Raw genomic sequence first — 23,851 nt, forward strand, 5'->3', positions numbered from 1 at the left:
ATGAGAATGACGTGACGGTCGAGTGCTTCATCCGACATGAATGACGTACGTCCTGACTTCATTTTGACGAGTTGATTTTAGGATGTTTCTCATACCTTTAGCTGTATTTTGTCGGGTTTAAAAGTTATAAAGAAACTTGTACATATGTACAGTCAGGGTCTATTTAGAAGGCACGAGAACTCGCATACGAGTTTTATTACATTGCGGTATTTGATGGCTGTGCAAAATTGTTTGTATCCTCAACAGCCCGCAATGTAACTAAAATCGCATGCGAGTTCGCACGCCGTCAGGCCTCAAGGTATTACAGATGTCGTGCGAAAAGGTTTCCCTTCGTATTTTTCCGGAAACGTTCGTATTTTTCATGCTAGTTCAGACAATGTCAGTACGTCTTGTACTGAGACTGACTGGAATAGCATCACACGTTCGTACGTTTCCGTGAGAATATAAAAGGAAAATCTTTTCGCAGTACATCTGTAAATATGAATGTGGACAGTGTGAAAAATATGTATACACGACTTTAGTGCTTATTTGTTAAGGTTGTGGGTACATAACTAGGGATCATCCACATATTACGTCACACCAAATTTCAGGTTTTTGGACCCCTCCCCTCCCTATGTCACGCTTTTTTGTATCCCTTTAACAGGGATTGTCACATTTAGTATGACCCCCCCCCCCCTCCCCCTTACACTGTGACGTAATATATGGATGACGCCCTACATATTTTTGTCACTTTGTTTGCAACTAAGACCTTGTCTGTAGGTGCCTATCCCCGATATAGCAAAATCGGTGTTGGTCGCATATGAGTTGATCATTATGGCCGCGCAAAACTTTAGCTGAGAGTTGAAACTCCATTATCATAGTACCTAAGGGCATTTTCAGAATTTGGGTCCCCCCCAATTAGCGTAAGTTGTTAACAAACATTTACTCGCTGTCAGTTTTGTGACGACAATTAAGCATAAAATCTGTCTAAAAATTTACTTTTCACATTCTGAATGTAGATTATCGCTTAAAGTTTATGCAATTAACACGAAAACAATATTTTTATTCAAATTTCATGCTTTATTATCGTCACAAAACTGACAGTGAGTTAATTTTTTTTAACAACTTACGCTAATTGAGGGGTCCCAAATTCTGAAAATGCCCCTAAATGCAATACAAGTCAATAGTTTCGATTGGTGCCTTTAATAATATTAATTTGTGACTATCCAACAGAATAGGGTCTTTATACTTAATTTAGAAAGGACCTTATTTAGGTATACGTTCCCTTTTGTGATGGACAGACACATTTAGCTTTGAAATAGTCATAGGCACTAGGAATTGATATAATTCCGTATTTAGTTAATTAATATTTTTATAATAACTTCAGCGTAGATTCATTGGCTGTTATGACTAATAGACTAATTTTGGGGTTAATATCAAGGTTAAAAAATATTCTAGATAATTTTAGTATAGACGAAAACATTAAAGTGTTTGTAAAACTAGTAAATCTTTGAATAAAGTTACGAACTTCAAATGATTAGTTTAAATTATTCATCTTGGATCTTGCACTCGAAATTCCGGATACCTACTTAAAAAAAAAACTGTAGAGAGCACTAAAATCCAGTGTGCGTTTATTCTTAGTTTTTAAGTGTGCTTTTTAAACATAGTTTTTATTTTTTTTCAGTGCCGCAAACTTTATTATTACAATTTTATTAAAAAGGCGACCAATAATTCACTCTATATTGATCTTTATGTACAGATGTGTGAAATATTTGTCTATCGTGATTTCTCGGAATCGTTCGTATTGGTCATGCGAGTTCGGTCAACGTTAGTAATTGTACTGAGACTGACTGAAATAGCGTGACACGTTCGTGATTTTCCATTAAACGAAGGAAAAACATTTCTATTACATCTGCAACGCTTTGACATATCTGGCAACGTAGCATGACATTCTTTTACCCCCAGTTAAAAAAAAAAGCGTTTTGTCCCTTTCTGTCATGTCGACTTATGTATTTGTGAGAAAGGGACAAAACACTTTCTAACTAATCAGTTCAGTAATTTTTTTTATGAATAAGGGGGTTAGTCTCTAGTGAATTCAGACATGGCAGAAGGTTTCTAGTGAAGTGTTGAGTTTGATGCTTTACGTAATGTCGTCTATACAAGACAGCGTTTTATTATCCTGGTCACAGCACCAATTGTAAAAGTTTGCGGCATCAGGTGCGTTATGTTTCGACAATACCTATCCCGTTAAACGGGGCGTGTTTCAGTTTCGAATCATAACTTACGCACCACACTCCGGTGTTGTTATTAGAAAGTCAAGACATATGTGTTTTATGTAGGTTGTTTTGCCTTTAAAATAAAATTTTAGTTACAAATTATGATTTTAACATAGGTTAGCAAGATTTGAGAACTACTTGATTATAATAAGGTGTTACTGGCACAAATATGCAATTAAAAAAAGGGCCTTATTGATGTGAGATATATATTTCTACCTTTTCATAGGGCGTCTGACACTGAGCGAGCTTTTGTACATTTTAATAATGTGCGTATGATATTTTTTTTTCTAAAAACAACACCGGAGAGAAATACTTATTCGTATATAGTTGTATGTCGTAAAGACAGCTTCGATCGCTTCTTCATTACTTATATAATAGTTCCTATATCGTAATAAATGACACAGGAATCGTTAATGCAATATCGCAACGTTTGTTCCAAATTAATACCGCGTATTTTTAGCAATAATGTTAGGTGTATGCACTATAGTTTATTTTGTCGATTTCTGTGTCTAAAATGACTGTCGGCACGGTTTTTGAGCGATGTCGTTTATACGCGACAGCGTATACTCAGACTGTCGTTTCTAAACGACAACGTACATTCCAATCGAAATTTTACAACTATTCTTAACTAAATGATTCAAAAGTTTGTTGAAATTTAGATCTAGCTTCAAATATGTAATCGATTTTGATTTCAAATAGAATTGTTTAGCATGAATAATAGAAAACTTAAGGCGAATAAGTCCTAGTTATATCTTATAAGTATGGAAGACGAAAGTTCAAGATCCGTGTTGGCAGCTTTTTTTGAGTTGCCGTCCCCCGATGGTGTTTTAGCTTAGTTTTGACCAAGTAAAGTACGACTAAAACTTAGTTTGAAGCGGTCCAGCGTAAGACCTTAGACTTTTTGGACGACCGAGTCTCTAAACACATTTTTATAAAAGATTTTTTGACAGACACGAATTAAAATAGTTATGATTTATGCATGCGTTGAATAGAGACTTTCGTCCAAAATCAAAGTCTGCACTTAAGTCTTATGACATTACTGTTAAGTTGTTTTATTAATTGTTGCTATTTTCTTTCGTAAGTACGCCAAAGGAGACGACGTAAAAAGCTGAAGTTAAATCATAGGATTATTGTATAAATGGAAAATATACAAAAAAAAAATATCTTGCTGTAATTTTAAGTGATATTGTATATTAAGGTCGGAGCCGGTTGCTCGTTGTTTTTTCATTTCAAATTCAATTTGGTTGTAATATAGAGTAGTCGCGGAGGTAGGGATGGTATTCCGTACTAACTGGTTTTCTCAGTGGGTGGCAGACAAATATAATTAGAGTCGGACCTCGCTACGTTTATAGAAGTTTTGATAGGGAACTTTGCATGGTGTTAAATAAACGTTATAATGTAATACGTTTGAAATAACTGCCGCAATGTGAGGTGTCAAAATTCTTTTCAACTTAGCATAGCTTAGTCTAACTCTAATTATATTTTGATTTTAAAGTACGTTCAGCTGCACAAGTCTTGCTAATAATTTTTACTTGTGTTGAGATAATTTTTTACACATCTTTTTTAGCTTCTAATGTTGACTTTATGCTACTTTAGAAAGAAGTTATTATAACTATCTTTATACTTATGCAAAGTCTAAACTTTTCACTAGCAAAACTCAGTAGTATATCACAAGATTTCACATTCGTCTTGCGTTTCGATTACGAGTGTGACATCCTATACCACTTTGAATACTTTACCATTTTGAATACTATTGCAATGTGTAACGTTTTAAACCACTGAATAAACTAGTTTTGTACGGACACCATCTCATTGAAAACTGTCGGTTTTTCCACTCTGCGGTAGTCCTGTAGTCAGTATAGTTAAATTTAGATTTCGACGCTCGCTTCGGCGAGCCACGAATGATGGTGTAAGTTTTTTATTTGAATTTTCGCAATGATTTCGGAATTTTGTTTGATTTTGTTCGTATCGCCGTCGCCGACGCTCCATATGGCTGTAAGTTATACATTATATACATATTATTATTATATTGATAAAATAAATTAATAATAAAAGCATTGCGTCGTTTTATTTCGTCACCTAAATCACAGAATAGAGAGTAAGTACAGCCTGGCAAAAAAAGAGTAGAAATTAATGAGGGCACCACCGTCTATGTAAACTCTTTTGCATGTGGCAACTATTGAATCACTTTTGTATGAGAAAAGCAAGTGTTGCTATGATAAAAAAATAAATCCGTTTGTACTCGTTCTTGCCAGCCTGTACCGTATAAATAGTTTGTCAAAGAACTATAAAATATCAATATGACAATTGGACCACTTTCTACGTATTGAGATGAGAATACAAAATTTAGGCCCACTTGCACCAACCACAACTCAGGGTTAGTGGCCTGTCATCTTTCTGTCAAATTCCATGCAAAATGGTGGGTTAACACTCCATTTTCGTCGGCGCAAGTGGCCCTTAGGAAATTACAGATGTAGCTGAAAGTGTCATGCTATTTCAGTCAATCTCAGTATAAGCACAGTATAATAAAGAGTATTTTCATACAGTATGGCCACTCCCGCTCCCCGCTGAAAGTGCCGCCCACCCCCTCTCGGTTACCTCACAGTTACCGTCTGTCAAAAACGCGAACAGTCGACCTGTCATATGTCACTCATACAAGCATAGTACGCGTTCACCTACACGAGCTTACACTGTGTGCTAGGTACGCACCTCTTTCATATATTTAATCGCCAGTGTCCGAGGTGTGGTATAAGTTAAGAAGATGGCTCTTAGAATACTCCTTCTATGACATAAAAGAGTTCTTTGACCTACCAAATAACTAATAGTATTAGAATAAAATAATAATTATGTATAAAATCAAGTTAACAAATCTAAATGACATATCATATGTAATATAATCTATGAATGCATCTTTCAAATAAATATTCGAAATTATAATTAGACTGAAATTGTATTAATCTTAATTTAATTGCTGTTAAATAATTTTATTGATGAACGTGTAATATTTATAATATTATTAATAAAATGTCTATGTCTATGTATGTATGACTGAACTAGCATGACAAATACGAACGTTTCCGAAGGAAACCCTTTTCGGACTACATCTGCATATGATTAGTTGATTACGTGTTACATGTTTGTGTGTAGTACTAATACTACCATACTGTTAAGAAACTTCATACAAAACTGATTCGGGGACGTATGCAGTTGTCCCTTTCATGGCTCTCTATTAACAATTTCGCAACCAGGAACCCGCGTGGTGGGCACTCGTGAACTTTGCTCAGATGCCGTAGAACCCGCTGGGCGGGCGGATCCTGACGTAGTGCGCTATTTTTTCTCTGGTAGTGAATGTGTCGACTGATATCCTTTTTTGACTGGGTTCTATCAGAGGCGGCTCACTCCGCAATTCCATCGTCGTGCTACAAGTACATGCTGGTGGCCGCGAGTTCGCGGCCCATTCAGTGGTGACGACCTTCGCGCGGCGCAATAGAATTTAAGGTGCTCGCGTGGGGTCTGTTTGTTAATGTAGGTATGAATTTAAATTGGCGGCATTGTGTGAAAATGAAAGGGAGTGAGCCTTCTGTACTTGTACTATTATGTATTCTGTGGTTCTATCTCATTGGTGTGAAAGATATACCAAGATCACTTAATATTATGGCGAGTAAGCTGCGATTTTGATATATATGATATGATACTGCAAAATTATGTTTTACAAGTCAAACTTCTGCGACATATCGACGCTACGCTATCAAAATCACTGCTAACATAGCTTTGTACCCTTACTATTGATATGTTCGGATCGATACTTAGGAAAGGTGGTCGGATACCTCCAAAGGAAAAAAGCCAAGTTAAGAAATGTATACATTTATTAACCTTAATAATATAACAGGTTGTACATAATTGTATGTACCAAACAACATGCATGTCAATATAAAAATCATTGGGTTCAACGTTTAGGGCAAGCTTTACACGGTATAACAAATACATATAACACATTGACAATAAGCCCAAAACTCAAAACAATACATCAAAACTTAAAAACATTTTTTATCTTGCACAAAAATTTAACATTCAAAACCTGTTCAAAAGATTACTGGGTACATACTAAAGTTTCGTTTACAGTAACAAGGCATGCAAATAAAAATAACTACATTATTTTTTAGAGTTTAAAGAGGTTCTGTACAGCCACCGGCATAAAGAAGTGATGACTTCTGTACCTTGTCGCTTTTAATCGTTTGACAATTTCATATGACATTTCAAACAAGATGTTAATATGACAACGTACGGAAATCATTTATGCCGGGGACTGTACAAAATGCTCTTAACAGATATTTAAAGTTATGCACATTTTAATAGCACATTACGCTACAAGTGCGGAAAAGAGGGGATTCGACACGAGTGGCGATAAATTAAACGCGACAGAAAGAGAGTATTTAAATCGAGTTTTTGCATGAAGTGCTTTTAGCGTTCCAATGAACGTAAGATTTCACGAAATCACGATTATAATATTATTGTATGGTTATTTCGAGACCGTACACTTTTTAGGCGGAAAATAACGGTTATTCATTACATAGAAAATGTCAAAATCACTAACTATTAGTTACAATTAAAACTATATTTTACAAATTAATCTTTCATCATTTCATGTCACCATAATACTACACCAATTTTAGGGCATTGTCAAAAATTGGGCCCCAAAATTAGTGAAAGTTGTTAACAAAAATTAACTCGATGTCAGTTTTGTGACGATAATTAAGAATGAAATTTCAATAAAAATATTGCTTTTGTGTTAATTACGTAAACTGCAAAAATCTGGTAAAATGAAAAATGTTGGTTTTTAGACATATTCTTAATTGGCGTCACAAGATTGACATTATTTTTTGTTAACAACTGTCACTAATTTTTGGTCCCAATTTCTGAAAATGCCCTTAGTCATGAAATAAGACTATCGTCACTACTTTGAAAAAATCTCGTATCTCACGCTGCTCCTCAAAGTTAAAACGCAGTAAGTCTATATGCATTCCATACATACCTACTACAATTTTCTTTTCATTGACAGACGAAGATACAAGTTTTTTAAAAAGTAATGACGCTATACTACATAGTTTTTATAATCTAGTACTTAAAATGACAATTCGATTGTAGCATTCAGTAATTTAAAAATAAAATCAGCATGATTATAATATTCATAATCATTAACCTGATTATTGGGAAGTAAATCCAATACTTTCGATTTTATTATGTAGTGCTATCGTGGAGACTGGGCCCAGCAATGGGATGTATATAGTCTCAATTATTATACATATATGCATTCCTGAAGGCAACTTACGATATATAACTTAATAAAACATGATGCCTCAAGTTCACATAGTAACTTATAACGGTGGGGTTTAGTTAAACCCTACTTTACCCAAATAATAATTTTAAACAAAAATACATCTGCGAATACACACGGTGTAACATGAGAAACCGAATATTTTTAACAATGTATTCCTGATAATGTCAAATAAACTTTTCTCAATGAGGAGGCACACTCAAAGGGCACAGATGGCGCCACCCTGTTAGTCCTTTGCACTTGCATCGAACAGATAAAGAATTTCATACGTGAGAGCGAGAAGATAATATGTTTTTACTCTTACAAAACATATGAATGACAGTGACATGCCTAGACACTTGCACAGGCGCCGCCTAGCGGGATAAAATGTCAGTGTGCCTCCTCATTCAATCAATATTCAGATTATTAGGAGGTATAGCGGCCGGTATACCACCCTGTATAAATAAACGCTCAGTGGTTCAGTCGAGCACTGTTTCCAGCCAACGTGCGTTTTCACATTATCCGATATCGGATGTAGGACCGATACATAACAGGCGCCATCTTGGATTTTTTCCATTGAAATCCTTCCGATATCGGATCGGATAATGTGAAAACGGACTAAGCATTCTTCAGTGATAGATAGCCACATTTTTAACAGATTCGTTCCTTTTAAAACTTTTGTTGATTTTAAAATGACACACCTCGCGTGTCACACGCCACGTGAAAAAACCCAAATGACACACACCTCGTGTCACCCGCACAGAAACGGTTAAAACAATCCTTATAAAGCGTCAGTCATAAACCACCAGCGTCTCAGGCTCTTCCTCTATGAGTAAGCAGTCGTCGTCATCATCATCATCAGCCTCCTCTTTGATTTGCTGCAGGACGAGAGTGCTGCCCTCTGCCTTGTCCTGCAGGAAATCCAGCCGCTCCTTACCTCTCACGGCAGTCAGTAGGGTCCAAAGGCTGGAGAGGGTTATGGATTTACCGTGGACCTGGAAATATAATATTTAATACAAATAAATAAATATTATAATATAGGACATATAAAGATTGACTGAGTCTCACGGTAAGCTTAAAGCTAGGAACATACTACGCGGACGTCCGTCGTAAATCGACCGCGACCGCGACCGATCAGTGTGCACGGAACAAAACATCCAGCGAGCCAGATTTCGATCGGACGTCCATGTGCTCAAGGCCACGTCCACGTCCGTCGACCGATAGTTTGCACGGTTAAGTGCATATTCATTGTCCAGATTCCCGTCCGCGGTCGATTTACGACGGACGTCCGCGTAGTATGTTCCTAGCTTTAGAAGGCTTGTGTTGTGGGTACTCAGACAACGAGATATATATATTTCAGGAAACGTTCGCATTTGTCATGCTAGTTCAGTCAATGTCAGTACATCTTGTACTGAGACTGACTGAAATAGCATGACACGTTAGTACGTTTCCGTAACAATTCGAAGGCAAATTGTTTCGCATTACATCTGTATGTTTTCTTTCAATCCCTTAATTACCTCTTTATGGGATATAGGCGTGATTGTATGTTTTTATGTATACCAATACTTATATATATGATTTTAATTGCATTTCGTGGCAATTTTCGTTACGCTGCACAAAGTGCTGGAACAACTTTCCACCACCCATTTGGGAGAGCAAGAAGGTTAGTGAGTTTAGTCCAAAATAAAAACACACACGCACACACATGAACACTAGTTTGTATTACTAAAAGGAGTAGGCAGAGCACATGAAACTGATCAAGTTCTAGTGCTACTTTTAGAAATTAAGGGGTGGAAAGTAAATGAAAAGTGGGCAAAGTTAACCGCAAGTGCCAAAATTGATACCTGAGCAAACGAAAGATACCAATATTGAACAGAGCGTAGCGAGTGGTTCAGAATGTGGAATCTTGAGCGTTGCGAGGGTTTCGAGAGGCACGTAGGTTAAACAAATGTCGCCACCGAGTGAAACACAACATTTTTCAGCCCTGTAAACCGAAACCCCTGTGTGGTGACGGGTTAAGAATTTCACCACCCCCTTTCTTCCCGTGGGTGTCGTAGAAGGCGACTAAGGGATATGGGTTAAATTGTGGCGTAGGCGAGAGGCTGGCAACCTGTCACTGCAATGCCACAGTTTCGTTTCCTTTCAACCCCTTATTTGCCAAGAGTGGCACTGAAGCTTTAGTAGTTTCATGTGCTCTGCCTACTCCTTTATGGGATACAGGCGTGATTGTATGTTGTTGTTGTTGTAAACCGAAAAACGAAGTAAGACCCACCTGATAGGCGTGTTTCTTGACATCGATGAACTTCCTGTAGGAGACCCCGCAGATAGGGCAGTCCGCGGCCTCTTTGCGCACTTTGTGAACCTCCCACAGGTGGTCCCATTTCTCCCGCACTGACGCGAATTTCTCCTTGCACAGCTGGCATCTGAAATATTGTGAATAGTTGCTTTCCTTTTTTGTTACTGAAAATGTATAGAAATCTGGTAACAAAAAAGGAAGGTTTCATACAAACTACATAGGACAATTTGGGAAACCTAGTGGATCTTACTCAGCATCATGGACTCTATCAGCCTACCAATTTTTATCAAAATCGGAGACGTGTGATCCAAATGTACAAACTTTTCGGGAATTGGACCTACGCCGGCTCCAAAGAGGATCGAGTATTATAGAGAGTTACTGTCGAAGTAAAATATGTAATCACAGTGCATAGACTGCCATCTCTCGACACAGGCTTAAAACTATTGGACCTCAGTTTTGACAATTTGGCCCATATTCTTAGCTTGATACGTTTTAAAATGTCAAATATTAATATTAGCGCCATCTAGCTGAGCGTACCCCAAAGGTGTAATGCCATTTAGGTCACCGTACCTTTTTCTCTATGGCTTTGAAGTACGTTTTTTTCTTAGACTTTATCCGTCTACATGTGTCTTTGACCATATACACTCTCACTCACACACACATTCAGGTGTTTTAATTTAATTACTTTTTTTCTAAGGTACTGGCAGAATACCAGCGATGTGGTTTGCCACATCACAACGCTGAGCCAGCGCCTCTTGTACCACGACACATGTTTCTTTATAATGTTGTTTCTTTTTTCTTTGGTTAGTTAAGTTAAGCGGTGTACTCACATTTCTTTTTTCCTGTTTATTTTAAGCCTTTATATGTTGTGTTGTGGATACGAATATAGTTATTTGTTATACAAGGGGGCAAAGTTGTATTTTAACGCCGAGTGTGGAATTGAAAAACGAGCAAGTGAAAGGATTCTATAGTTGAACCACGAGCGAAGCGAGTGGTTCGAGAATAGAATCCTGAACTTGCGAGTTTTTTAACACACGAGAAGTAAAATACATTTGCACCCGAGTGTAACACAAAACTTTTCCCTCACTATAGCGAGGAAACTACAACGCAAAAAATGCGTTTATCACTGCTTCCAGTAGTTCCACAGGTGGTAAATCATCTTTTCCCCTCACTAGCTCGGAAACATGTGTTTTGTCCTTTAATACCAGCGGGTAAAAACGCATTTTATCCACTAGTGGGCAAAGTAATTTGACCTTGAATAGAGGCAAATTTTCTGCTTTAAAATTGATAAAAGTGGGTTAATCTAGTGACGAAGATGTTTTACCACCTGTGGAACTACTGGAAGCAGTGATAAACGCGTTTTTTGCGTTGTACTTTCCTCGCTATAGTGAGGGGAAAAGTTTTGTGTTACACACGAGTGCAAATGTATTTTACTTCTCGTGTATTGAAAAACTCGCAGGCTCAGGATTCTACTCTCGAACCACTCGCTTCGCTCGTGGTTCAACTATAGAATCCTTTCGCTTGCTCGGCTTTCAATTCCACACTCGGCGTTAAAATACAACTTTGCACTCTTGTATAACAAATAACTATTATTACTATGATTCACCTACTTTATCAATTTTAAAGCAGTTAATTTGACTTTATTCAAGGTCAAATTACTTTACCCACTAGTGGATAAAACGCGTTTTTACCCGCTGGTATTAAAGGACAAAACACGTGTTTCCGAGCTAGTGAGGGGAAAAAGTTATTTATCTATCTATCTATCTACCATACTATTCAATATGGCATACGGTATGTGGTATAGGGTAAGTACATACCTGAATTTGGTGACTAGCTTGTCGTGCTGCTGCCTGTAGTGGCGATTATAAAACGAGCGAGCGTAGAACACGCGAGGACACTTGTCGCAAGTTATAGGATCTGTCTCCATGTGCATCTGAAAATAACATAATTACGACATTACCACCTCGGACACTGGCGAAATATATGAAAGAGGCGCGTTCCTAGCACACAGTCTAAGCTCGTGTAGGTGAACGCGGACCATGCTTGTATGAGTAAGATTACGACTGTTCGCGTTTTTGACAGGCGGTAACTGTGTGGTAACCGACAGCGGGTCGTCGGCACTTTCAGCGGGGAGCGGGAGTGGCCATACTGTACGATCAATGGCCTCTAACATCAATAATATGATGGGTTAAGCAGAGGCCACACTGTACGATAGTACTCTTTATTATAATGTGTGTGTGTGTGTTTGCCTGTGTGGTGACGGGTTAAGAATTTCACCACCCCCTTTCTTCCCGTGGGTTAAATTGTGGCGTAGGCGAGAGGCTGGCAACCTGTCACTGCAATGTCACAGTTTCGTTTTCTGTCAACCCCTTATTCGCCAAGAGTGGCACTGAAGCTTTAGTAGTTTCATGTGTTCTGCCTACCCCTTTATGGGATACAGGCGTGATTGTATGTATGTATGTATGTATGTATGTTATATTGACCGGGATATAGACCGTGATTACCTTTTTGATCTTTGTCGAGCTCCCGATATTTAGACGCAGTTGCATGCATCATGATCACGGAAAACTGACGAAGGCGGGTGGATGTCAAAGTTGCGTAGACAGCGCGCGACCTACCCTCCTGCGCGCGCGTCGGCTGCGTTCACTTTCAGCGTTACCACTGGTCGCATTCACACTCGATGGTCTGTCCAAACACACTACTCAGTGTCACTACGTTTGTTCAATTCTGACTTCATCACGGTCTATATCCCGGTCAATATAAAGTATTTAGTAATAATTTCTAACTAACCTGCATATGCTTCTCCAAAGAAAGCTTCGCTTGGAACCTCTTACTGCAAATATCACAAATATACGCCTTCAAATTGTGTATCTTCTTATGCTTAGTGAAATTGCTTGAATCACTAAAAGTTTTGTTACACAATCCACACTTATATATAGGTAAGTTCGCATGGTCTCTCATATGTTTCTTATAGTTATCTGGTTTCCTGTGTAGGTCTTCGCATATTTGACATCTGAGCAGTTGGTTGTCGACGATGTTGGCGTAAGCATCTTCTAGAAGGTGCTCAATGAGGTGCCGTTTGGTGTCGTTCTTGCGTTCGAACACGCGGGAGCACACGATGCAGGATTTAGCATGTTTGCTCTCGTTGGTGAACTGTTTGGTCAGGATCTCTGAAATTGGACGAATATATAAATAGGTGAGACAACTAAAAAAAACTAATTACTCCGTCAGTTAGATTATCAAAGAATTTTAGACACGTATTTTTTCTTTTTTCTCGTAAACGAATAATGACGACGGTACAGTGCGTTGAAGTTTCGCGTGACGTCACGTCTAGGTACAATTTTTACTTAGAAGTGACGTCACAAGCCCCCACTCCGGAACTCTGATGCTTTATAATATATCTTTATATTTTTTCATTAATTCAACTTTCAATTTCAATTCTGCTCTTCAACTTGGCCCTTGAACATGTTGTCCGAAAAGTGTTAGCGCTGGACATAGGGCTGGAGTTGAGCGGCAGGCACAAAGTGATAGGGTACGCGGACGACCTTGCTTTATTAGGGAAAAGTCGAGGGGAAGTAGAGCTGGCAGCTAGTGTCCTCGAACGAGAGGCCTCTCGGATAGGTCTCAGGATTAACCAGTCCAAAACTGAATACCTTCACATGAAGCGCTACAAAAATACGCGAGTCAAGCGCGCAAGTCTTCATGTTGGGGGTACCGTCTACCATGGAACTGACAAATTCCGGTATCTTGGATGCACCATCACCGACACAAACACCAGGGAGGAGGAAATTATAACTCGCATCCAGAGTGCGCTGCGGTGCAGTGCAGCCCTCCATAAAGTGTTGGTGTCCAGGCTTCTCAGTAGAAATACTAAGCTGAGAATATATAACACCGTAATTCGACCAATCCTAATGTATGGCTGTGAGGCCTGGACACTAACACAAAAAGAGGAAAGCCGGCTCCTTGTAGCGGAAAGGAAGATATACCGGAAAATCCTGGGACCTGTCAAGAGAGATGACGGCACGTGGAGGATAAGGAGGAATACCGAAATAGAGGAGTTGGTGGGCGAAGCGAACATCATCGGCGTAACCAAATCCCACAGACTTCGCTGGTTCGGCCACCTACTCAGAATGAGTTCGGATCGGGCTGCCAAGAGCGCGTATCTGGGAAGACCAACTGGTGGCCGCCCGGCGGGTCGGCCCAGATACCGCTGGGGAGACAGCGTGATGGCGGATCTGTGTCAGCTACAAGCCGATAATTGGCAGGAAGCTGCGCAGGATCGGGATAAGTGGCGTGCTCTCGTTTTGGAGGCCAAGATCCTCTTTGGATCACAGTGCCATACTAGTTAGTTAGTTATTTTTTCATTAATTAGAAAAAGCTAAAAATATATGTTTAGTATTTTTGGACGATGTAACTGACAGACTAAACAGAATGCCATTTTTTTATGTAGTCGTCATCTCTATCATAAAAGGATTAAAAATCAGACTGATTAAAGTAATGAATCTGATATACACACACATGCACGCACGCACGCATACTTACACACACACAAATTTTGGAATTTTTCTAAATACCTATCATTTCGTCATTTGCGGGCAACACTTTTTCGTTCATGCTAGAAAAATATCTAGGTATGATTATCATGCATTAAATACCCAAATACAATTTAATATGCCAGAGTATTCATCAAAAAATATGCACAATCTTACCTAACACTTTCTTCATAGACCCCGCATTCAGAGACCGTTCCCCGCGCTCTCCAATCTTCACATTCTGGTCCTTCTCCGCAGGCTTCAGCAGCTCCAAATGCTTCTCCCAATGCTCGAACCACTTCTCCTGATTTACCGTCTCCTTACACTTTTTGCACTCGTACACTTTACAATTATCCGTATCTTCACAACTTTTTATCAACTGTAGTTTAAAAAACTGCGCTTTCAAGTGATTATTTAGATGTGGCATTAATTTGGTGGCACTTTCAAAATCTTGACCGCACTGAGGGCACGACATATAACGGTAGCCGTGCTTCTCAAAATGCAAAGCATACTTTTTTAATGTAGGAAAACATTTATCACACTTCGTGCAGTTGTAGTAAACATCAGCTATAAATTCTTTAGCGATGGGCTTCGTGCAATGATTATTTATATGGTCCTTATATTCCCTGTGAAATCCAGCATAGTCACATTTATTGCATTTGTAGATCTTCCGCTTTCTGTAACCTGCTTTTAGAATGACTTCTGGCTCTAAGTTTAAGGAGCTTAGTTCTGAAGTTTCACTGCTTTGAATTGAAGCGTTAGGGCTTACTGCTATAGGATCATCTTCCATATCTTTTTCTTGTTTAACTTCTAATACCGTTTTAGAAATGTTGAATACTGTGGAATGCTCAGAGTTATCTGTCACTTCTTCCGCAAAAGCACTTGATGCTTTAAAAACTTTAGATATATCTGATTCTGTGTTTGATAATTGCAGTATATTTGTTAGTGCTTTCGTAGCTTGAGCAGCTTCGTCGTCGGAAAGTTTTTCCTCTTTGACCACAATATCAGGCTTTATATCGAGGAACTCTGACAAATCTGAAATTATATTAATCATGTCTTTACGATCCTCAATTTCTTCAGCCACTTTTTCTTTACTATCTTCTGTTTCTGTCGTAACATTTTCTTCGCTTTTTTCTTTTTCTGTAGTAACTTTTTCTTTGATTACTTCTTTTTCTGTAGTACTTTTTTCGTCAGTTACTACTTTTTCTGTCGCAACTTCGTCTTTAATCACTTCTTTTTCTGTTGTAACTTTTTCTTTAATCACTTCTTGTTCTGACGTATTTTTTTCTTTTCGAACTTCCGTATGTTTAACTACTTCTGTAGTTTTAGCGGTAGGTGCTTTCATGATTTTTTCTTCTTCTATATCAATCTGTTCTATTTTAATGTTTTGTGCAGCCATTTCTGTGACTTCAGGTAACTGTACTGTTATGTCGACAGGTACCTCTGGTATATCTTCAGGGTCTTCTTTTTCTTGTTTAATCTTTATGGGAGTTTCTTTAATGGCGTCTGGCCTCATGGTTTTTGTCTCGTCATGAGCTATTGTAGTATTTGTCGCTTGATTATCATTGTCGGTTTTTTTATCTTGGTTTTTATGTACTGGCACGTAAACTCGAACTTCTGTAAAGAAACAAGTTTACCTACTTAGTAACGAATACATTTTTTTTTTAATGTTGACGGAATGGTGGCCGCTAACAAATGTAAGAAGTGCCTGGCATTCGTTGGTTCGTTGGGTCGACGACATCCGAAAAACTGCGGGTCACAACTGGATGAGACTAGCCCAGGACCGGGAGAAGTGGCGTACTAGAAGAGAGGCCTTTGGTCAGCAGTGGGCGATAAAGGGCTGATCAATATGATGGTGACATTTATATTTGAAGTTTGTACCGTTTTTAGGCAAAAACCAATCCATACTAATATTATAAATGGGAAAGTGTGTGTGTCTGTTTGTTTGTCCGTCTTTCACGGCAAAACGGAGCGACGAATTGACGTGATTTTTTAAGTGGAGATAGTTGAAGGGATGGAGAGTGATATAGGCTACTTTTTGTCTCTTTCTAACGCGAGCGAAGCCGCGGGCAAAAGCTAGTGTCCCATATTGTAGCTTCTGTACAAGGACATTCTAACATGTAATTTGTACAAAAATATGAACAAATTTCTATCTTATGGTAAGCGACAATGTGGTACCTTTTACTTGAGAAAGTCACATATTTAACTACTAGGGAAATGAAGTACCTAAAACACCTCTTGTAGATTGCATCAAAAGGAACCAAATGATATATTCACTGCGAATGCGCTTATTGAATCCAGGGTGCAGTGAGGGTTTTTAGTGCTAATGCCTAAGATAAACATAATTTTGCTAACTTTTGTGAAACATACTCTACATACATACTTGTACACTCTTTTTTGCTGTGTAGGTACTTAACCACACCTCGGACACTGGCGATCAAATATATGAAAGAGGCGCGTTCCTAGCACACAGTCTAAGCTCGTGTAGGTGAACGCGTACTATGCTTGTATGAGTGAAATATGACAGGTCGACTGTTCGCTTTTTTGACAGGCGGTAACTGTGAGGTAACCGAGAAGGGGTGGGCGGCACTTTCAGCGGGGAGCGGGAGTGGCCATACTGGACGATAGTACTCTTTATTATACTGTGGCTTAACACAACAAAAAGGAGTGTACAAGTTTCTAATGGGTTGGCAACGCGCACGTGACACTCCTTGAGTTGCAGGCGTCCATAGGTGACGGTGTCCGCTTTCCATCAGGAGGGCCGTATGCTTGTTTGCCACAGACGTAGTATTAAAAGAAATCTGCTTTTCACACCACCAAGTGCGGAAAAGTAGAACTGTAAAACAATGATTGCGATAGACATTAGATAACAAGTCCATAATGTGCAACTATCGACCAATAACACTAATTCCAGTAATTTCCAAAATATTTGAAAGAGCTATTCATACACGAATCATGTCATTTTTAGAAAAATATCAGATACTTAAAAAAGAGCAGAACGGTTTCCAAAAAAATAAAAGCACCACACTTGCCACTTTCAAACTAATAGATCAGATCGTCCGAAGTGTCGATAAAAAAAAGCCAACAGTAGTAGTTTTCTTTGACATGTCAATGGCGTTCGATTTTGTGTCACATGAACTACTAATTCAAAAACTTTATAATCTTGGCATACGAGGACCAACTTTGCAATGGCTTAAGTCATACTTAGCAAACAGACGGCAATGTGTTGAAATAGGAAGCTCCAAAGATGCCACAATAACCCGCCATAGATCTTCATTCATGGAAAATCGTCTAGGAGTCCCACAGGGTAGTGTTCTGGGACCACTACTTTTCTTATTATATATCAATGATCTACCAGATATCACCACTCACCAATGTACACTTTTTGCAGATGATGTATCAATTATAATTACAAGTAAAGATGATAAACAGTACAATAGTGATATTAATAATACAATCAAATCAGTAATAGAATGGCTTACATATAATAATTTATCAGTTAACTTGAATAAAACCTTATACATGCAATTCCATAGCAGACAAAATAAAGATAAAGATTTAAATATTAAATACAATGATACGCAAATAAAAGAAGTAGATACAGCTAAATTTTTAGGCATTACTATTGATAAACACTGCAATTGGAAAAATCAAGTGGATACTGTGTGCGATAAACTAGTTAGATTCACATATGTTCTTAGAAGACTGCGTAGCATTTCAACATGGAGCACACTCCTTATGGCATATCACGGATACATAGCGTCAAATTTAAGGTATGGCCTCCTTCTATGGGGAAATTGCAGTGATGTAAATAGGGCATTTGTAGCACAAAAAAGATGTTTAAGAACAATGTGTGGGGTACTTCCGTGGGATTCATGTAAACCCTTATTTGAAAAACATGAAATTTTGACACTACCATCCATGTATATATACGAGGCAGCCATTTTTGTAAAAAAGAACCCAGATTTATTCAAAAAGGCCATTGATGTTTACCAAAGAAACACACGATTTCCGGATAAACTTGTACTAGATTTCATTCCAAACAGTTCCCTTTTTACAAAAAATAGTTATTATTTATGTATGCAAATATTTAATGCACTTCCTGAAAATCTTAAGCCCCTGCCTCTGAAACAATTTAAATTCAATTTATATATATGGCTGAAAAAACAAGTGTTTTACTCTATTAATGAGTTTCTACAAGCTTAATAATAGTAATAATGTTAGTATAGTTATAGTTTTAAGTACCTACCCAACCTATGTCTTGTCCACTTATACAAGCAATGTATTTAGATTAAGACCACATTTTGCATGCCTAACCAGCAAAATATGTCACTGTACAGGAACCTTACCATTGTCACCTTGTTGTACCATATTTTTTGCAAATAAAGAATTTATTATTATTATTATTATATTATACGTGATGTGGTGTGATTGTGGTCTAACGTCTACCTATTCATACAAAAAAAAAACTTACGTGGAACCGTTTCGCCCCGCGTGAGTTTGAAGTCTTTAGCGTAGTTGTTTTTTACCGCGGGCTTCGGTGTAGCTGAAAAATTCCAACAAATTATGCATACATACTAGAGATGGGCCGAATATGGACTTTGCCGAATACGAATATTCGGCCGAACATTCGGTTCAGCTCTTACCGAACCGAACATTCGGCCGAATATTCGGTTACGCCATATTTTTAAAGCGGATGTTCATTAAAACTATTAAATGATTGATAAATGATAATGGTTACATATGATATTACAACATTTACAACTATGTTCTTATGATTTAGTGGATAACTAAAACTTGGTTAAAACAACTCTGAACTCTTCTCAACTCTTAAGCTACGGTTTTTTTTTACATATTTTGATGTATTAATTAACTCTTTTTAGTAGTTCCTTAAAAAGCTACTAAAATAGGAGCTTATTATCCAATGGAAATAATGGAATACGTAAGATCTTCTTAAGTTATTTACTTTGTTTATTCGGCAAATATTCGGCAATGCTACCGAATTATTCGGCCGAATACGAACATTGAAAATCAATCTTGCCGAATATGCCGAACACAGAATATTTACCGAATATTCGGCCCATCTCTAATACATACAATCACGCCTGTTTCCCATAAAGGGGTAGGCAGAGCACATGAAACTGCTAAAGTTACAATGCCGTTCTTGGCAAATAAGGGGTTGAAAGAAAACGAAACTGCGACATTAAAATACTCAGAATTTTAGGAAAATGTCCGAATTTCGCAAATGGTATAAAAATATGTAACTTACGTCTCTTCACTTGGTCGACCATGCACTGCTGCAGCATAAGTGTCGTCATGATTATCTGTAAACGGAAACAAATTATTTTAATATGAGAACTAGAGATGGGCCGAATATGGACTTTGCCGAATACGAATATTCGGCCGAACATTCGGTTCAGCTCTTACCGAACCGAATATTCGGTTACGCCATATTTTTAAAGCGAATGTTAAGATTAAAACTATGAAATGATTGATAATTGTTATACATACTACAACTATGTTCTTATGATTTAGTGGATAACTAAAACTTAGTTAAAACAACTCTGAACTCTTCTCAACTCTTAAACGACGGTTTTTTTTATCTTTTTTACAAAACAATTGTGTTTATATTTTGACGGTTTTTAGTAGTTCCTTTGAAAGCTACAAAAATAGGAGCTTATTATGCAATGGAATACGTAAGATCTTCATTAGTTATTTACTTTGTTTATTCGGTAAATATTCGGCAATGTAACCGAACTATTCGGCCAAATACGAACATTGAAAATCTTGCCGAATATGCCGAATACCGAATATTTACCGAATATTCGGCCCATCTCTAATGAGAACCTTTCCGAGCAAGGGTACCTATGGCACTGGTCCCACCGCGAGCTACCGGCTATAAAAACGAACAAAAAATAAGCACTCCCGTGTAAATAAAAGAGACACGGCGATGTTTATAGTTACTCGCCCAGCGGTGTACTGAGTAACAATACGAATTTTTTTTTTCAATTGGTTATAACTCTGAAACTAGGCAAAATCCAGAAAAGAATACATGACATTTTAGTCTTTAAATGGGATCAGGAAAATTGCTCAAATCTCTCGCAATACTCACGAGCACCATGTATGTTTACATGTATATTTTTTAAATATTTCATCAACTGTGAAATTTATCTTACCTTATCAGTTTTCGGCCGCCTCGCATCGAACCTCTTATGATACTTATTCAAGTGAATCTTCATCGCTTCCTCTGTCGTGAACACCTTGATCTTCCTACAAATCAGACACCGGTGCACCAACAAAAACTCCTCACTATGTAACGCATAATGCTCCGCTGCCATACAACTTTTCACCAAATACTTATCGCAGATTTTACACTGCGCTATCTTATCCCACATTTTCACATGATGGTCCAGCATCTGTTTATTCTGGAACTTTCTAGAACAATGCTTGCACTCCGTCACAAAATTCTTCTTTAAGCACACATGACAGAAGAAGTTATAGTAATTCTGCTCGCAGTCTTTGCATGTCTTATACACGGTGACTATAGGCTCATCTGATCTCACTTTGTGACATATGATCATGTGTTCTTCCAAGTCCGGGTTCGATAAGAAGAGAGTCTTACATATAACGCAAGAGAAATCTGTCAATGAGAAGTCTTTCCCGGCTTTCGAGAAAGCCAAGACCCTTATAGGATTTCGAGGACAAGCAGCTTCATGCTTATTTAAAGTTCGACACGTTTGGAATCTCTCATCGCAATAGTTGCAATAATAATACGCGTCTGTAGATCTCTTATTAGTCAAGTGATGGTGATAAGTTTTAGCGCATTTCGTGCATTTACCGTGTATATCGATGTCTTTAACGCCCGGCACGTCGCCTTCGTAAGCAACTATATCGCACTCTAGATTACTAGTTTGTATTTGCAGTTTGAAAACTGAATGCTGATTTATATGTGCAATGAACTCTGTGTACGTCCACCAGCCGTTGTTGCAAATGTAGCATTTGTAGCAGTACGGGCTTTCTCTAGCTCTCGTCACTACTGTCCATTGCTTCCACCTTCCGAGGACATCCTGTAGAGCGATCTCTTGAGGAGTTCTCTTGACCTCCGCAGGACATCTCTCGTGGAACGCCTGACCCCACTGGTTCCTGCAATGCATTACAGCTTCTGTCTGCTTAGGGTATTTCCTGTGTAGAACCATTAGCATTTTCTGTAATTTCTTTACATCTACAATGCTATTTTTCTCTTCGTCAGTTATTGGTACAGTCAGTTTCTGTTCTATCAGTAAGGTATTATCAGCATATTCCAAGTTTTGTGAAGTCTCCGGCTGTTCTTCAGACTCCTTGGACAGACTGAAGAGGTACTTCATGTAATCTGGAGCATCTTCGTCGGGAGCGGAGGTGTCCATGCCTTCGATTTCCACTTCCACGGAGAATTTATGTGTGGAGGGATCATGTTCAGGGGGGATGTAGTCTTCTGGTTCTTTCTTAATCTTTTCTAGAAGAAGTTTCTTTTGGGCCGGTTCCTGGAATACCAGAGACAAAATTGTTCTTAAATGTATACAAAAATATTGGTGATGTAATCTATACAGATCAACTGAGGCCCACAGATCATTTTTAAGGCAAAATTATCAGATTATTTATCGGAGGGAATCAATACTTTACTAATATTATAAATGGGAAAGTGTGTGTGTCTGTTTGTTTGTCCGTCTTTCACGGCAAAACGGAGCGACAAATTGACGTGATTTCTTAAGTGGAGATAGTTGAAGGGATAGAAAAGTGATATAGGCTACTTTTTGTCCCTTTCTAACGCAAGAGAAGCCGTGGGCAAAGTTTGATTTAAGAATATTTCAGCAACCCAAAGCATGGGTCTCTGCATGCCTCATCTCATACCTTTATTGCATTCATGTTTGTACAAATAAAAATGAAACATACAAAATTAGGACAATATGAGACCCCCTCCATCAGGGCCTTAAGATGTATTAGTTTGTCTGAAGCCTCTACAATATGCCCAAACTTTGAAGGATTTCAGGGGACAGCCATATAATATATAGACATTATTCTGAAGAACCGGACAGCCGGATAAAACCTTCTTGCGGGTCATTTTTATAATCAGGTTAAAGAAAACTAGCATACACCTCAAGTGATGGAGGCCAGATTCGAACCACCATATTTTACATCATGAACCCTGGACCACACCACCACAGCAGAACCTGACCCAGCTTCTAAACTATATTCCATCTTAGTATGACTAGGAGTCTTTGACTGACTCTAAGAGCAAGACGACACTGCAATGGTATCCAGTTGAATTTGGAATAATATCTTATTTAAATCAACATCTTTATATAATCAATAATATCATAACTATATCTAATCATGACACCCCACTAAAAAACTAAAATAATAGAAGGTATATACGTGTCTTCTTTTACGCATGCGCAAAAAGCGTGTAAAAATAAACTTTCATTTTATTGAGAAACATTATTATTCACAAAATAAATAATACGATTGTGAATAAAGATGAGCGTAATGCCTCTTACAAACATACATACATGCCTACTGTGTACCTATTTATTTAAAAAATGTACATCGTAAGGTGAATCTATGATGTCTACCCACATTCGACTTCTTACCATCTCTTTGATAATATAGTAATTTATATCAAAGTTACGTAAAAATGGGGGTATGAATACTACTGAAATTCAATTACAAATCATTCATAATTAAACGATTCATTCAAATCCGAGTAGTAATATAACATGACTGTGTCAAAGTAATTATGTCGCGTACCCACAAACTGCATTGTAACAAAATGGCCTACCTGCAAAGACGAAACATCTTCGACATAGTCAACACATTGCCTCGGCACTAGTTTAGATTTCCTGGACCTTTTTCGATTGTTTTCGGCCATTTTTAATCACGCATATTTATTTCTTTAATTAAAGCACCACACCGTTTAGATGGAAAATTAAACGAAATTCTCAAATAAGTACTCGCAATACAGCTTTTTATGAACTTGTGAAGTGAATGACATTTGATTCGGTTAAACTGAAGTTGTTTCTAATGACCGTGGTTATCGACAGAAATAATCGGATCTCTCTTTCTTTTCTGGTAAACTTGCGTTGATACTAGCGCCAAAATGACAATTCATACGAATGCATCTCATTTAAGTCGCATAGTAATTGAGGTGACTCCACGCGGGTAGTTGACGAGAAAGTACTGTTGAGGTACGTTTTGAAACCACATATTATGTATGATGTAAATCACAATTTTGAACAGATTTTTTAGATTGAATCATCTTTCCTATCACAGCTCAGACACTTTTATTTTCAAAGGTTTACTTTCTGTAACAATGAACGTATACAGTGTGAAACATGGTATTAAATTGAACACCATACACCCTTAACATATATTTTCATTTAATTTTAGGCGAGTGTTGCATGAAAAAACAAATAAATTT

The 23,851-nt window shown here is 37.9% G+C and overlaps 1 protein-coding gene across 1 annotated transcript; it reads right to left on the bottom strand.

Annotated features, from left to right (window-relative positions):
- Nucleotides 1–6,112: 6,112 nt before the first annotated feature.
- Nucleotides 6,113–23,545, bottom strand: LOC125239217. Its single transcript, XM_048146740.1, has 9 exons — nt 23,213–23,545; nt 20,574–21,917; nt 19,667–19,721; nt 18,872–18,943; nt 14,575–16,014; nt 12,656–13,035; nt 11,683–11,798; nt 9,842–9,992; nt 6,113–8,564 (listed from the first exon to the last, which is right to left on the bottom strand). The coding sequence occupies exons 1-9, from the start codon at nt 23,300–23,302 to the stop codon at nt 8,361–8,363; spliced, it is 3,852 nt and encodes a 1,283-aa protein (XP_048002697.1). The 5' UTR covers nt 23,303–23,545; the 3' UTR covers nt 6,113–8,360.
- Between the last annotated feature and the right edge of the window lie 306 nt (nt 23,546–23,851).

The sequence above is a fragment of the Leguminivora glycinivorella genome, chromosome 25, assembly GCF_023078275.1.
Source record: "Leguminivora glycinivorella isolate SPB_JAAS2020 chromosome 25, LegGlyc_1.1, whole genome shotgun sequence".
Lineage (NCBI taxonomy): Eukaryota > Metazoa > Arthropoda > Insecta > Lepidoptera > Tortricidae > Leguminivora > Leguminivora glycinivorella.

Excerpts from the sequence above, each read along its gene's own strand:
- LOC125239217 (XM_048146740.1), bottom strand. The coding sequence starts at position 23,302 with ATGGCCGAAAACAATCGAAAAAGGTCCAGGAAATCTAAACTAGTGCCG. Across the intron at positions 21,918-23,212 it reads AAGATGTTTCGTCTTTGCAG|GAACCGGCCCAAAAGAAACT; the intron begins GTAGGCCATTTT and ends CTGGTATTCCAG. Across the intron at positions 9,993-11,682 it reads AAGCTAGTCACCAAATTCAG|ATGCCAGCTGTGCAAGGAGA; the intron begins GTATGTACTTAC and ends ACAATATTTCAG.